At 40.6% G+C, this 16,762-nt stretch overlaps 1 protein-coding gene across 2 annotated transcripts; it reads right to left on the bottom strand.

The window, feature by feature from the left end:
- Positions 1-10,057: 10,057 nt before the first annotated feature.
- LOC103711545 (pentatricopeptide repeat-containing protein At1g74850, chloroplastic) lies at positions 10,058-16,557 on the bottom strand. Of its 2 annotated transcripts, none has more exons than XM_008797730.4 (5): positions 14,943-16,553; positions 14,450-14,862; positions 11,990-12,304; positions 11,771-11,878; positions 10,058-10,939 (listed from the first exon to the last, which is right to left on the bottom strand). In XM_008797730.4, exons 1-5 carry the CDS (start codon positions 16,377-16,379, stop codon positions 10,603-10,605), a joined length of 2,610 nt encoding a protein of 869 aa, XP_008795952.1. In that variant the 5' UTR covers positions 16,380-16,553; the 3' UTR covers positions 10,058-10,602. The 2 variants fall into 2 exon arrangements, with proteins under 2 accessions (XP_008795952.1, XP_026662363.1); XM_026806562.2 differs by having other exon boundaries at positions 10,894-11,008; positions 14,943-16,557.
- Positions 16,558-16,762: the final 205 nt, after the last annotated feature.

Here is a 16,762-nt window from a genome sequence, read left to right as displayed (position 1 = left end):
AGCACTTTTAAAACTTTTCTTCTTGTAAAAGCACTTTGCAGATATTATTGCCCAAATTTGTTTTCTCGAGGAAGCATTTTTTTTTTTGTTTTAAAAGTTACGAAGTACTTTTCTTTAAGCAACACCGAAAACATCCAAAAAGCTAGGTGGTGCTTAAGAAGATTTACCTTATTAGTTATCTAGAGCATACACAACAAAGCTAAATTAGCCAAACATGCATTAACCCTTTTCAACTGCCCAAAAGTTCTATGCTACTAATAAGACCAAGCAGCATAGCCAAAAGAATAAAACATTTCAAATTCGCCTACAACTTGGTCTCAAATCACATCTTCAATGACCTCTCAAAAGCACCTTAATGAAATGTTTTTTTCTAAGGGTGTCAACTAGCCAACTGATAAAGTCTCCTGTATTTGATACAAGAGACTTAGGTTTAATCCCACCCTCACTCCGATTCCACTTGTCCTAGATCCCAAATCTTATCACAGCCATTTTAAATCATACTTAAAGATCTTCTCATTTGTTTTAGTTACAAGGCTACATACTTCAAAAGTGCAAGTTTATGACAAGTTTCTTGCTCATGTCCTGTCCAGTATTTGTTATGCCTTGTTCTCTATAGTTGTCGAAAATAAATCCAGGACCTCTTTACTGAACCCTCTTCTAATCTTTATCGACCACAATCATCTAATCTGAACTGACTCTCCATCATTCTAAATTCACTTCTTCTTAACTAATCCTTCCGATAGAGAACCTGCAGAACTTGATATCCTTACTATTATGCATCTAAATCTACTAAGGAACTAAGACTGGATATCATTCATTTAAAATTTCATCAGTTTCATCTCTCAACAACATGATCTGTTATAAAACCGACTGTTTATGCAAGTCATTAAAAGTTAATTGGAATTTGAAATATTAGCAACCATGAACCTATAATTTTGCACCAACTAAATTTTTCCTAAATATGACCAGGATGGGTAATCATTAACTTTACACGTCAACAAACAGGACGACATGCAGTGAGCTGCAAAGACTAAATTGATGAAGAATCCAATAAAGATCGCTGCATGGCTCGCGTCTCCTAGGTCTCACGGATGCAGAATCTAACAAAGAACAGTCCACAATCGCTTCAATATTCAAACGATCCCTCCTCTATCCTCCCTCTCACGCTCACCTACGACTCATGAAAAAAAAAACATCATCTTTCTATCGGAAGAAAGATCACTCCAGATCAATGTATACCCTTTTTTTATCAAAAGAAGATCACTCCGAATCAATAAAGATCACTTTTTTATGGGAAGAGAGGGCAAGAAGAATAGATACGTGATAGAACATCTATCTTTTTTTCTTTTTCTTTTTTTTTTTTTCAAGAACCATCAAATTCTCAACCAAATGCGAGGTTAATAAAGAAAAAAATCAGCTAAAAAAACAAAATTAACCAATCACCACTTCTTCTCGCGGCCGGTGGAGTACTCCTAAGTGCCACCGAAATCGCTGTCAGATTCGGGACCAGACCGCCGGTTCAGATTCGAGAGGGTATATATATATATGGTCGGGCGGCTCCCGAAGGCCTTCCGGTTCCTGGGTATAGTAGGAGCCATGTCTCCCGAGAAAGGCCGTCCCTCCTGTACTCAGTACATATGGCTTGCATCCGTCGCCGGCCTACCCCCCCCCCCCCCCCTCCCCGCGCCGCCCGCCGGCGCGATCCCGCCTCCAAAGTCGTTCGGACGAACGGAACGGCGACCGCTGGCGGAACGTCGTTATCTTGCACATAATCCTCGCCTTCGTCGTCGGCACGGTCTTCGTCTTCGTCTCCTGCGCCGCCTGCCTTGGGTTTCAGCAGGGTGGGGATCGAAGGAGGAGGTCTCGTAGAACGAGTGGATGTGCGGAGGCCAGTTGCGGCTAACGCGCCTCCTCGGGCGCGGCGGAGGTGACTCCGATGAACGTCTCCACCGCGGCGCCCCGGCTCTCCCTCTCTTTCTCTGGCCTCAGCCCAAGCCAAAGGGCTTGCTTCTCTCGGTGGCTGGCTCCAGCCCATTAACACACTAGCGATACGGACCCATCAGGCCCGATTAAAAGATTCCGGCAAGTAACAAAACGAAATCCAAACACCTGTGTCCATGTTCTCAAGAAAAAGCCAATCAGGTTGCTGATCACTCCCCCCTCCAAAAAAAAAAAAAAAAAAAAAAAATGAAGACTAACAAAGTGCTGAAAATGGGTCGGGCAGGGCCGGGACATTTCATGTTCAGGTCATGATTTTGGATCCGGACCCACATCATTATTGATCGAGCCAGAGCCATGGAAAGAATTTTAGATCTGGTGGGTCATTCATGTTGGATTGGGGACAAGATTGACCTAGACCCAACTCAAATGCTTCGGGTCAAGACTGTATTAGGTCAAATATGCAGTTTGAGTCAAGTATGTAGCAATTCTTTTATAGATAAAATATAATGATCAATAATTAAATATAAACTTACTAAACCTGAATCATATATAGGCTGGACCGAGTTGGGTTGGGTGGAAAAATACAAGACCTAGACTCAATCTGGATTTTAGATTGGGTCTAGTTTTTGAACCCGAACCAATCCACGTCTTCAAATACATTTCAGATTAGGATCGAGTAGGGTCATGACTCATGAGTCAAACTATCTCAACAAAAGCTAATTTTGATTGTGCACACTATATAACTATCAAAGAAATAGCAAATATAAAGTAGCACTCTTATTGAGCAAGGCTATAGAGAATGCCTTGCTCAACTGTAGAAACAAGTCTCAAATAAAGCACTGCAAGAAGTAACGATTCACCCATCAAAGTTATTTACATTAAGATTAATATATGAACAATAGAAAACATATATAGCAATAACCTAGAGATACATAACCTCAAGCACTATGAGTCAAACCACAAGAACACGGAGATTTATATAGAAACCCCTCCAAGAAGAAAAATTCACATGTAAATTCGAGTAGAAATCGACCATGAAACCAAAATAATAGATTCAAGTTCTTATACCCTTTGTTCTATGTCTGAAGTATCACAAAGGACCAGAGAGATACAAGGATTAGCTTTCTTGACTTCCATAATACTTAGTTCTCACCATGAAGCAAACTTCCAACAAGATGGAGAAGCTCCAAATTTGTTAAAATCTTCTTGTTCTAGCCCAATTTCAACTATGACAGCAATCATAGAACACACAGGATACTACGGCTAATTCCAGAGAAAACCCCACAAAGAAATCTTCTTTTCTTACTCAAAAATAGCCTCCATCTCTAACCCCACCAATGAATATATGAGGACGATCTCATCATGTAAAAAAACCCTCCCGGACCAAACCTATGGCACAACCATCCCAAAATAAATGGCCCTCCTCATGAGACTAAACCCATACCAATAAGTGGAACATGATGACTATGCTCAATGACTTACATACCACTCATATATATGCAAAGAGGGTAATCAAGCTGCTGATTGGATCGCCGATATGGAGTTACACATGGAAGGAACTTCTGCAGCTTATGCTAGTTAATTAGATGGCTATATTTTTAAAGAGTGACTTCAGGCAAATCTTCCTTTCATGAGGTATCAAATTACCATCATCCAGACTTTTTTTCCATTGATTATGAGATCAATTATAGAGCATGATAGAAAGTTGAGAAGGCTTCATAGAAATGCTGCCAAATTTATTCTCAAAAAAAGAATCATCGTTCCCGAATTCCGGCTCAAAGTAGATTTAAGCAAGAGTGGAGTATAGCATGAAACCTATGATGGTTGTCCGGTAAAAATATCTAATTTATTATTCGCAGTTTAAACTTATGTAACCAAGAGATGATTTTGTAATTTTCAAAAATTTGCAGAGTCTCGATGAAGAGACAAGAAGATGACTATAGATATCAAGAGTTGCTTTCATTTCAAAAAAACAAAAAAAACAGAGAAATAAAAGAGGAAAGAGAAAATCAGTCTGGCAGTGAAGCAATGAAAATCATGAAATTATTCTACCATTATTTCCATTGTGACCTGCTGTTGTAGCATATAGCAACTATTATACTAAGCATAAACAAATGTTAAAAATGGGCTTTGAATTTTTAGCAAAATAATATTTTTATAATGCATGTTATAATGAGTAATAAAGACTCCTAAATAGCTAGTTAGCTAGTCATGTTGGTGCTTATGATATATGAAAGCATTCCTCCACTTTCTTGATTACCATCTATTATTGTTACCCTCTGATACTTTTGTAAGAGGAGTCCCCACATTTGATTTGTGTTATCCTTTTTCCTTATGCAATTCTTAAAAGACAAATAAGATGCCATCATGGTATCTTTATCTAACATCTTAATCAAAGTATCAGATGCTAAGCTCATAATCTTGGTTTGTAAAATCTCTAAATCCAGATGGCAATCACTTGTTTATCCAGAATTCTCAAGAAGAATAAAGACTTTCTTTGTTTGGTCCTGACGTCCTCCAAAAGAAAGGGCTATGGCATCGAATCTACCTTCTCCTTTCTTTTTTATATATGCTGTATCTTTCGCGTGAAAGAATGATTGATCTTCTTTCGCAACATCAATCGTTGGATTGCATCTTGTACAGATATCAAAGCATGCTAATATTCTTCTCCATCCACCCATATAGATCTCAAAGCGGATATTTTGCGATCCAACGATCAAATTCACAAAAGAAGATGAATCATTCTTTCGTGCAAAAGATACAACCCAAACCCATTTTCATGTAGCAACTGATTCCCAGTAGGGAAATTCCTATTTCAAATCATGCATTGTGCCAAGATTATGGTCTACAAGCTACAAAGGTCCTTTGTTCAACCACCACCATCTACACGAGAGAAACCAATGATATTTTATAAAATAATCAAAGAACATAGAGTGTGAATCACCAACACGAGAACATTCTAATACAAAAATGTCGAGATTCTCTCGTGGCAGGCCATGCTACACCTGTCGAACTTAAAGAAGATGACTCATATGCTATTGCTCGACATGACTCAAATCATATCAATTGCATGATGTGTCTCTTAGTTATCGGCCAAAGTTTGATGAGGTCCTAACCTAACAAGCACGATGCTATTAGATTTTGGCCACTAAAATATCTAATATATATATATATATATATATATATTCACCATGAATGAACTCAAAGAGTAAATTCCCAGCAATAGCTTTGTTTGGTGGACATGATAGCTCAAAATTTATGATCCCATCAATGATTATGATTGCACAGTCAGCTTAAATGTAAGAGAGCATTTGTGCCAGCTAAATACCTGCACTCTTTCTGATCTTATATATATATATATATATATCATCTCTGGACCATTGAACTCGATCCAGTACAGGATTCTTTGCTACATGGATCATATTTCCCATATATGAAAACTTATTTTATGCTATACCAAGGTATATCAAGAAGACTGGTTCATATAACAAACCCATAAAAGAAGTCTAATTGATTGGTTGAGAGCAATAATAGAGAGGAAAAAATATGCTGCAGCCACCCATATGCAGGTCTCATGCAAGATTAATCCACACTAAGAGGCATTTTTGTCGGGCGGTGTTCGATTGGGTTGCCCTAAAAGATATTCCCTCTGCCTCCAGATTAGGATGTGTTTGCTTGAGAAAAGATCTAGGTTCCAATGTCATGTAATGGAGTGTGAAAAGGCACATGAGCCAGTGATTGGAACAGATAGGTCCCCCTTTGGAGAAAGCTCATCAGTGGCCAAGGTCATGATGCACCATCCAATAAGCTGTAGAGCTATGGATAAGCCCTAGTTTCACCTCATCCTCACTAGATATCTCTTAAAAAGCAGCATCTGATAAAGTTTCCGTGGGGTCTTTGGAGAATATGAATCTGTGCGTGCTCTTACCACCTTTTGCTTACCAAATCTAGCTTGCGACACAATTAAATAAGAAAAATGACGCAATATATGTGCATTCGAACACAATGCAGCAGCAGGTAATGTGAGATATTTCTAATATATCCATCCTTGACTGGCTTAATCAAAGCAATAAAAACATTGGCACCTCTAACTGTATATTATACTTCTCAGAAAAAAAGAAGTATACATTATTAATGATAAATGGTGATTAATTATAAAAATATTAATGCTACTTGATCATTTGATTGTTCTTCAAATAAAAAAATCTAATTACAAGCTAGTAGAAAGGTTTAATTTAAAAATGTATAAATGAATGATGAGAATGATAGATAATTATTTTGGTTCAGCTATATAATAATATTGTTTTTTTTTTTTGAGAAATAGCTATATGACAATTGTTAAAATGAAAAAAAAGCTAAATGACAATCTCTTTTTTCCCTTCTTTTTATACATGATCAGAAGGTGATCATTCTTGAAAGATATATTTGATAGGAATATCTGAAGAGACGCCATGCATCCAATTCACCTCAACATGCAAATCGGTGTTTTTAGTTCATATAGCCGCTCTGACAGGTTTTGTATTTTTCATCTTATTCTCTGCATAAGTTATCTAAATTCCAAAATCTCTGAAACTTAGACAACTTTGCAACTAAGCAGGAGTCTATATCCTTTTTTATCTTTTAGCTGACTATAACCTTTATTATTATTATTATTAGAGATCAAACCATAAATAGGAGAGAGGGGAAAAAATTTGTACCTGATGCGCTTGGACAGCCTGAGATCATAGAGGAAAAGCAGAAAGAAAAAAACAATGGTCCAACTTTTTCCAACAAACTGTTGCTGAGAAGATAAAAAGATATTATAAAGATACTCCTTTAAGTTTGGGCTATATACATTTAGATTCTAAAAAATTAAAAAATATCAATTAATCAATAAAATTTTAAATTTGTTGCAATATAGCCCTATCGCCTATCAAAACTACTCTTCTCACTAACTTGCAAGAGGCATACACTTCGAGATTGTACGAAAGCTACGGTCCGGTTTCTCTGAATAAAGAGTATTTCTTTTTTTTTTCTCACTCGGTAGAATAGTTAGGCCATATTGTAATAAATCAAGATTTATTTGTAACTATCTAAATTTGAAGAGATATTTCAATAATTTTTTCAAGAAAAAAAAATGTTAAGATCGCGGTTATCAATCAAAAAATTCCCATGCGTAGCATAACGCCGGTCTTAGAATCATACAACGGCCGTTACTTTAGACTTTGACCTAGGACAAGAATTCCTTTCATACCAAGGAACACTACCCCACCAGTATAAATAGGGACATCATCTCCCATATCCTCATCACTTCCAGTACTTCTCGACCACCGCCAGCCCCACCACCGACGCCGTCGACCATCCCCAAAAATGTCCACAGGCAGAAGCACCGAGCGCAAGAACCAGTCCATCCTCGAGAACTCCACCTTCATGGCCGCCAACTTGCTCAGGGCCTCCTGCTTGGCCCTCTCCGAGAAGGGTCTCGGCTCTCTGCCCGGCGGCCGCTGCGCCCGTTCTGCGCCCATCGAGGCTTCTCCTCCGGTGCTGCCGCAGCGCCCGACCATGCGACGGGTGGAGACCGGGAGCCTTTCCACGGGCTACGTGATGGAGCAGCCAGGCGACGGGAACAGCGTCGACACCAGGGCCACCATGTATATACACAAGGTGAAGCAGCAGAATATATCCGACGCCGATGAAGTCGCCATGATCTCTAAAAAAGCTCGTTAGCATGGGATGTATATATGTATGTATGGGATATATCGCTGGCCACTATATTTCTATATCGCTGCTCCTATATATATATATATATATATATATATATATATATATATATATATATATATATATATATATATATATATATATATATATATGTATGTATGTATGTATGTATGTATGTATGGGATATATCGCTGGCCACTATATTTCTATATCGCTGCTCTCATATATCGCTGTTATTTCTTCTGCCTTTCGGCATGTTGTTACCATGCATATATGGCGATAAATGCAGAGTTTGGGATGAATTGGTAGCACTAAAAGTTTCGCACTTTGGGCATCTTTTATTCTGAATTTGCTCTCTCTCTCTCTCTCTCTCTCACACTGTGTATATTTTACTTGACCGTAGTTTTTTTAATAAATTTTCAAAATATAGAATTTAATTGATTTGCCCAGAAAGTTTATATACGATGACTTGGGTTGGATCATGATTTTTTTTTCCTGTTAAAACAGATATATTATGCATTATGGATACGAATACAACCAAATAAAGTTGAAAAATAATAGATTTAGAGTGCACCAGGTAATTCCTTTCCTCTATTCAAAAAGTGTTTTCGAAGTGGCTGACACATATGAGGCATGAATATTTAGGATAAGAGCGCAATTTAGCAGCTAAAGCACATCTAAACATCACTGTAGAATAAATTACTTGGGACCTATTATAACCGCTACAAACAAATGAATATTTTTTTTTTCCAGGCCCAAAATGAATATAATGGTTCGACAACAAATTCTATTTGCACCCACTTTGGGTGCATCTATCCCGGGGTACACAGGTACAGCATATTCCTTCCGTCAATCATGTATTAATCGGTGTTTCCTTTCTGCTCGTTTTCGCTTTGCTCTTCAGCTGAAGGAACATCGCACAGTATATTACTACCGTCGGAGCCTATCACGACCGTCTTATTCCAAGTTTAGAGCCAATAACTAGTAGCAGACATCAGGATTAGTAGGAAGTCAGTGTTTCCTACGGACTAAAATTCTTTATGGTGCAGGATGCATCACAGTAATTCCTTACCTACCAGGGTGCAGAAGTACAGTACCTACTCGATTATCTAATGATGGACAAAGGAGATGCAAGTGGGAGGCATATTTTTATTTGGGGGGCAGGTGGGTGGTATATTTCGATGCAGGTTACTTCCAAGAAGCAGTTTGAAAAGATGGTTAGGTTGCAACAACATGGCTTGGCATCTTATTCTCCATAGAAAGAGCAGCTAAATTAATCACCTTACTTAAGGTGTATTAGAAGTTAATAAGGTATACGTGTGCTCACCTAGAAGGAATGTCCCATGCTTATCCAATGTTATCAACCTGTCGAAACAGGATATTGATTGATGATGAAAAAAGCAGATGCAATTGGAAGGTGTAATTTTATCTTGGTTGGGCAAGTGGGTGGCATATTTTGATGCAGGTTACTTTCAATTAAGTCTGCAAATGGGCCGGATGACTCGTGACCCGATCCGACCCATTTAGACCCGACCCGATCCATTTTGAAAGATCCGTGAGGCCGGGTCGGGTCCTAAAATTAGACCCGTTCTATTTTTTTTAGATCGGATCTGAAACCTATTTAAAATTTAGATAATTTTGAGTTTTTATTACGACCCGACTCGACCTAAATCTTTAAAATTATTTGGGCCTGCGGGCCACAGCCCGTCAAGGTGCAAACAGTTCTGAAGCCATGGATGGGTTGACCCGAACAGGATCCAACCCAAACCCGATTTGGACCCAAACCAAGCCCGAATTTTTTGGGTTAGGTCTGGATTATACATGGACCCAACCCGAACTGAATGACCCGTTTGGTCAAAAATTGTAACAGTGGACCCGACTCAATCTTCTATTGGATTGAGAATCCGAACAAGAAATCGAGTTGGGTTGAGATCACTTATGACCCGATTCGACCCATTTGCACCTTCATTTCCAATAAGCGGTTTGGAAAGATGGTTCCAATGCAATACATGGCTTGGCATTTTATTCTCCATAGAAAGAGCAGCTAAATCAATCATCTTACTTAGGGTGTATTAGAAGTTAATAAGGTATTCGTGTATTCCCATGTTTATCCAATGTCATCAACCTCTCAAAAAATGTCACTTAACAATGAATGTGGCATGGGCTGTTTTTCATGCATGTTCAGTGGAGAGTTAGCCTTCTCCATCTAGTTGCTTGGCCGAACAGCAGTTGTTAAGCCAAAAAAAAAAAAATTAAAGAGAATTTACTCGAAACAATTTAAAGGGGGAAGGGCCGACGGGGGAGTTGGTTTACATGGAAATATTCGCTAAAATTGCCTTATGATCATCAGCATTTTGGATCTATATCTGTACTCCATGATTTAACAATAAAAAGGGAGCAAAGAGAAGGATGCTGCTGCTAGAATAGTGGAAAGCCCACTAACTTCCTATTGTTCAGCAGGAACATACAAGGAATTCGAAAATACTTTATTGCAAGAACCAAAAAATAAGTATATTTTGTGCTCATCCAACAAGACATCAAAACTACAAGTCTACAACTCACCTTTCCTCTCCCTTTATCTGTTGGATGCTTGGCAGAACTGGTGTCTGAAGCTCAGGATGCAACCAACAGCTCCCGAATACTGAAAGCATATACCAAGTCAGTGAGATCATTCAGAAGCGTGGCACTAAAAAAGACCTTTTCTCATGAGTCCATAGCAGATCATGGGTGTGCATGAAGATGTTGTCTTGCTGCCAATAGATTACAGTTTAGGCCATGAAGAGAATTGCTTGGAAGCAGAACGCATCACTGAATAAATGCCCTGTAAATGCAAATTTTGCCTCGTCGTGAACCTTGACCTTGCTTGGTGTCCATCACATGCCTTTGGCTTTGAAACTGGTAAAGAAAGATCTACAGGATTGGACCCACATAAGGATGGTGAACTTGCTGTTGTCAGTTAATTCAAATTTTCATAAGCTCCTCTTCTGCTTCAGTGCTCACTGTCTCATCAGAAACAATTTGGTCATTATCACCATCAATATCTGCAGTATGTATTCGAGTCCTAGGAGATGGAAAAGATGAATTGGTAATGGAAACAAATTCCTCGGTGGATTCATTTGGAGATTTCTCTGAGATTACTGATGGCAGTCGTTTCAGCTGCGACTGGTGGCAAACAATGCGACCCTTGTTCCATCCAGGAATATGAAAGGATGGAGATATTTTCTCTCTCATAAAAGAATATACTGCCTTTGCAACAGGCAATCCCTTTGCTGCAGTACTCTTCTCCATCTCCCCGCGTCTGATCATCAAACAGCATTCAATTAAGGATATTCACCATGTTGAGTTTTACTCTTGCCACTAGGAAGCCCTATTGTTAACATCGATATAATCTAAGTTAAAACTAGTGGATTCCAGTTCCAGCATAACATAGAGAAATTTCCTCACAAATTTCCTCACTGCATAACAATCATTAAGTAGAACCCTTTAGCTATATGATGAAATAGGAGCAGGCCAGGAGAGGGTTTGGGTGCAGAAACAGGGAAGCAAAACTATTAAAACAAATTCAGGGAATAAGAGCATATAAATAGCATATATATCACGTAACACGGAATATCATAATGAATAAAAACATTCATAGCCATCTTGGAAGTTTAAAGAAATATGAGATTCATGAGTTTAATAATATAAGTTAAACCATGAATACGAATTTATTATAAAATTTACTTTAAGAAAAATGATTTTAATAAAAAAATACTGGTAAGGATAATTGATACTTAATTTCAGATTACTTGCAGGTGTCACCAAGCAATGCATGTACAAAGCAAGATTTTGGAGCAAGTCCAACATCTTAGATAGATGACTCTAGCCACTCAGGTACTGGGGCCATGTTGACAGAAAATAAGGAAAAAGGAACCTATAAATACAATTTGGGTCTCCTACTTAAATTAATTTTGCTATGGTCCACCCAAGGTGTAGCCTTCCGATGAACACCAACAAGGATAAAAAAAACGTACGTTCTTACCTTTCAATTGCAAAAGAAAAAGTTCTTACGTAGGCTATCAGATAGCAAACATAAAAAATGTTTAAGCAAAAGAGGAGGAGAGTGGAGACGAGTGCACGAGTCGCTTACACTACTATAATGGTCGCCAAATGAGGGAGATTATCCCCTCTTTTGAATCTTCCATGAATCTCATTAAGCCAAACCGAAACTGCTGCAAGAGCTCCACCTACCGACATCCTGATAAACAAATCATACTTTATATCAACCTTTTAAAGAGATTGATATATCCAGCCACTAATTGAAAATGAATGTAAAATGTAATGAATAAGATAATAAAATGCATATCACCTGTGTACATCGACAGACCACACTAGCTTGCTTTGATGATATAGCTCAGGAAAGAGCCCGCGCCTTTCAGCTTCATGAAGCACCCGTGCAGCCCGTGCCTTCTGGCCCAACCACCAGAGGGCTTCTAGAAGTGCATTATAAAATCTCAGACCAAAACCACAACCTTCAGCATTATATTTGTCAAAGACATATTCCACCATTTGCCAATTTGATTCATCATCATATTCCCCTTTAATCATGGAAGCAATCACTTGATGAGTGCTGGAAATCCTGTTTGTTTTCATTTCTTCCAGTAGTTCATAAGCTTCACTCCACCTGAATTTTAAGATCGCAGGAGGAAATGGAAAAAAAGAAGAGCACAAAGGTCATAACAAGGAAATATGGTAGTCAAAGACTTCACATAGCCTCTAAAGCTGATATCTGAAATGGCATGAAAAGTAAAGAAAAACAAGAAAACTTAAATATCTCAGCCACTGAGTTTGTTCAGTATAAGTGTGCAAAATTTATGTGTGAAGTTGAAAGTGCCACCAGTTATTACAATAGAAAAGATTCATTTGCAGACAAGTTGTTAACGGGCACAATAGGTCATTCATATATGCATACCTAAAATTAGATGCAAAAATAGAGAGAAATGTTCATAGCGATCACATTTAATATAAACTCGATGGAGCAGAAATCATCACGCAATCAGCTTAAGTGAAACTTAGGAAATCAATATTTTGTACAGTAAGAAATCCAATGAAATATATAAAAAACTAAAAGTTTACCCCCAAAAATAAGTAGCTATAATAATAAACATTAAATTTCAGTTGGAATAAGATTCTTATAGGGTGGGGCTATAGAGGCCTATATACACTGTAGCTACCCTTTGTGAGACAAAAGTGAAAATTTGTTTTAGTTTTTTTCCTCTTTTTCTTCCGAAGGTGATAAAGTTTTCTTCATCTTTTGACAATAATTCCATGAAAGCTCAGCAGGTCAATGTCATGAGACCAAGATTTTGGTGGCACCGTGGCAGTGATGACTCCTGCACTACTTATCTTTTCAGCTCTATCTTTCCTGTTAATTACATTCCAAGCCTCAAGCCCGATCTAGATACTAGTGCCCTAAAATCTTAGCATCCTTATAGCACTAGTCACAAAAATTCCTCACCAGCAATTTCACTATATAATTCACAAAAAAAAAGCATAAAGATCTGACAGAATATTTCAACAACGTAAACTTAGTAACTAGCTTACTAAAAGCAACCTAGATAATTATCTCATTGATACCAAAAGCTGCATGTCTTCTAACCCCAAAGCATGATTTTAACAAAAAACTCTACCAACAATTAATTCTAGCAGCAGAACAAATGTTTAGTTGTCATTTTATAATGTATATCATCTTAAAAGTTTGTATGATGATATTCATCCACCCATGGCCCTAACCATGTTGTCTCGATTTCCACAAATTTTCAATCACAAGGACATACTAGATCAGGGTCTATTATGCAACGGCTGGCCTACCTGATATCAATCTTTACTATTTTTGTTCAGTGCCTGAAACTAGAATTAGCAATTTACCAATATATTATGCACTATGATATCAAAGGAATTAACCTAAAAAGTGGTTCAAAACAATGATCATTCTTGTGCAGGAAAAAGATGATTCCTGGTAAATAGCCTGGTATAGATTACTCAGTTAAGAAGAATCTTCAAGCAAACGAGCTGGTCCAGCAAAGGGGGACAAGATAATAGTAATAGCAACATGAAACACTGGTCTGTATTGATAGCTCTTTCTTCTTTTTTGTTGGTTTTCTTTAATTGATCAGCCATCATGCACCTAACCACTCCTAAATCGAGCCAGAACAGCTCCGATAAGCTGGAGCCCTTCAATATTACCACCCTTCAAAACTCTGCCCTCATTTGGAATTTTAGGACACCCACTCAGACAAAGAAATGCTTCCCACTGCAAGCAGAGTGACAATTACTGGATTATATCAAATTGGACAGTGATGTTTCTCATGCTGATGTGTAGGATAGAGATAACTGTACATCACAGCTACTTAAAAATCACCAGAAGACAAAAATTTTGAGAATATAACCTATCTGATAAATATACAACTTAGTTTTACATTCAAGCATAGGTTTATGGTTCCGTAATACCAAATTTTCATCTGTCAATCTGAAAACAACAGCATAGCCCACTGGAGAAGGTGGACTTTTAAAATAACCATACTATTTGGTGTTACTAATATAAACGGTAGCACTATATTATAATGGATTTAGGGAAATAGGCCAGAGAAGGGATGTCCTATACTAGCACATCATGAAAGAAGCCTAAAATCAAGACTTAAAAGAATAAACAATTAAAAGTTTTATTCAATTACCAAAGAAATATTGCCATAGAAAGTTTAAGGCATGTGAAGAGCTCCAGTTAGCAAAGAGAAAAACAGTTGCCAGAAAGAAAAGTTACAGTTATTACCTGTCATTCTTAGCATAAACTGAAAGCAACATGCAGTAGGCCATGATGCTTGGCATGATTCCCGCCGACTGAATTTCCTGGAACTGCTCCTTGCTCTCATCAACAAGCCCGGCAGCACTGTATACACTCAGAACCGCCTCAAGGGTCCGCTCATTTGGATTGCACCTCGACTTCTGCATTTCCACATACGCCTTGAGAGCATCCTCAAACTGCCCTCCCTGGCAGTACCCCTCGATGACTCCATTAAAAGAATCCTCATTCATCTGATACCCAGCTCCTCTCATCCGTGCCAAGATTGCCTGCAACTCCTTAAACAACCCGCCTCTAGCAAACGCATTCACTAGGGAACTGTAAGTCTCCACTGTCGGCATGCTCCCGATCTCATGCATTGTATTGAATGCAACAAATGCTTCCTAAAAAGAGAGAAGTTCGGATCAAAACTTCGCAGCTCCTACAAAATAATGTTCCGATAAATCGACTGATGGCTAATTACCTCATATAGAGCTGCCTGCCCATAAGCTTCAACTACTCCAGTATATGCCTTGGGGCTCGGCACAACTCCTTTGCTGTTCATCTGAGAAAGCACGGCCTTGGCATCTTGATGAAGGCCGCCCTTGCCACAGGCGAGCATAAGGCCTTCGTAAGTCTCCATATTGGGCTCCACCTTCTCTTCCACCATGTCGTCGAACAGGGTGACAACTTCCTTGAAGTAGCCCCCCTCCCCGAACACTCGGATGAGGATGTTGTATGTGTCGGCGTCCGGTGCCGTGTTCCCGATCTTCATCTCCAAGAACAGCTCCCGCACGTCCTCGTACCGCCCGCTCCGCCCGTAGAGCCCGAGCAAAGTGCTGTACGTGGCGGCGGTCGGCGGGCACCCGGCCGCCTGCATCTGGCGGAGCACGCCCACGGCCTCCTTGGCAGCTCCCGCCCGCGCGAAGGCCTCCATCAGCAGATTGTACGCGGTGGCGTCCGGAAGGTGCCCGCCGGCCGCCATTTCATCGAGCAGCTCGGAGACTCTTTCCAGCCGGCCGAGCTTGGCGAAGGTGTCGACGAGGTAGGTGTGGGTGGAGTTATCCGGGACGACGCCGGCGTTAAGCATGGTGCGGAGCACCATCTCGGCTTCGTCGGCGAGGCCGCGGGCGCCGGCGGCGGCGAGGAGGGTGTTGTAGGTGACGAGGTCGGGGCGGACGCCATCATGGCGCATCTCGGCGAAGAGGCCGATGAGCTGGTCCCAGGGGACGCCGCCGCGGGCGCAGGAGTTGAGGACGGTGTTGTAGGTGAGCGCGGTGGGGGCGACGCGGTCGGACTTCATCTGGGCGAGGAGGGAGAGGGCGGCGGAGTGGTCGCCGTTGCGGCCGTAAGCGTTGATGAGGGCGGTGTAGGAGAGCGCGGTGCGGGGGACGCCGTGGGAGGGCATGTCGTTGAAGACGTCGAGGCACTTGTCGAGGAGGGCCTCGCGGCCGAGGACGCCGATGAGGATGGCGTGGATGTGCTCGTCGGGGCGGCACCAGGACTGGCGCTGCATGTACTTGAAGAGGCGGAGGGAGCGCTGCCAGTCGCCGCGGCGGGCGAATTCCTTGAAGACCAAGCCCAGGTCCGAGAGGGAGAGCCGGTTGCGGAAGGCGTCGAGGCAGCGGGCGATGCTGCCGCGCGGCGGCAGGCTGCTCAGCTTGTCGATGAGGCTCTCCACGTCGTAGCTGTACTTGCCCTTCTCCACTGCCACCGCCGGGTTGCCGAGCACCAGCTCTTTGGACCTGGCCGCCGCTGTCATCATCATTCCAACCTTCCGTCCTGCCCACAAATCGTGATTGGTGCTGCCGCTGTGCCCGTGCCGCCGCCGCCGAAGCAGCGGAATCCATCTTTCCTCTCTATGGAAGAAGGTCTGGCGAAAGAATTGACAAGAAGGGAAGGGAAGGAAGAGCAGGGTCATGGTGGTTAAATCCTTTGGCCTCGAAACTGGGAGGCAGGAGGATGATTGATTGAGATCTGGGTCTTCTGGGGCATTGGAGGGAGAGAGTGCGCTTGGCAGGAGCTTGAGCCGTTCTATTCTTAGATTGGATTAGAATGCAAAGGAAAAGAGACACGTCACGTCCGGTCGCGTGTGGCATTCCCGTCGGGCCGGGGATAACTTTGGAATAAAAATTAGGAATAAAGTAGAATAAACTTGCCCTATTTCCTTTTTTTTTTTTTTGCCCTTTTTTGGCTAATCCAGGAATTTAATCCGGGGAATTTAATCTTGATCTGGAATAGATACACCCCAAAGAGTCACTCAACAGTAAATATCTCTTAGAGCATAAGAACCATGCATCCAGA

Source organism: Phoenix dactylifera, unplaced genomic scaffold (assembly GCF_009389715.1).
Source record: "Phoenix dactylifera cultivar Barhee BC4 unplaced genomic scaffold, palm_55x_up_171113_PBpolish2nd_filt_p 000046F, whole genome shotgun sequence".
NCBI lineage: Eukaryota > Viridiplantae > Streptophyta > Magnoliopsida > Arecales > Arecaceae > Phoenix > Phoenix dactylifera.
Note: the sequence above shows the minus strand (reverse complement) of the source record. Positions and strands in the feature narration are given on the sequence as shown.

What these genes read in the sequence shown, in the direction of transcription:
- LOC103711545 (XM_008797730.4), bottom strand. Translation starts at nt 16,379, where the DNA reads ATGACCCTGCTCTTCCTTCCCTTCCCTTCTTGTCAATTCTTTCGCCAG. An exon ending in GGCAGGCAGCTCTATATGAG is followed by an intron (nt 14,863 to 14,942) that starts GTAATTAGCCAT and finishes CTCTCTTTTTAG; the next exon opens with GAAGCATTTGTTGCATTCAA. An exon ending in GTTTATGCTAAGAATGACAG is followed by an intron (nt 12,305 to 14,449) that starts GTAATAACTGTA and finishes CTTAAAATTCAG; the next exon opens with GTGGAGTGAAGCTTATGAAC.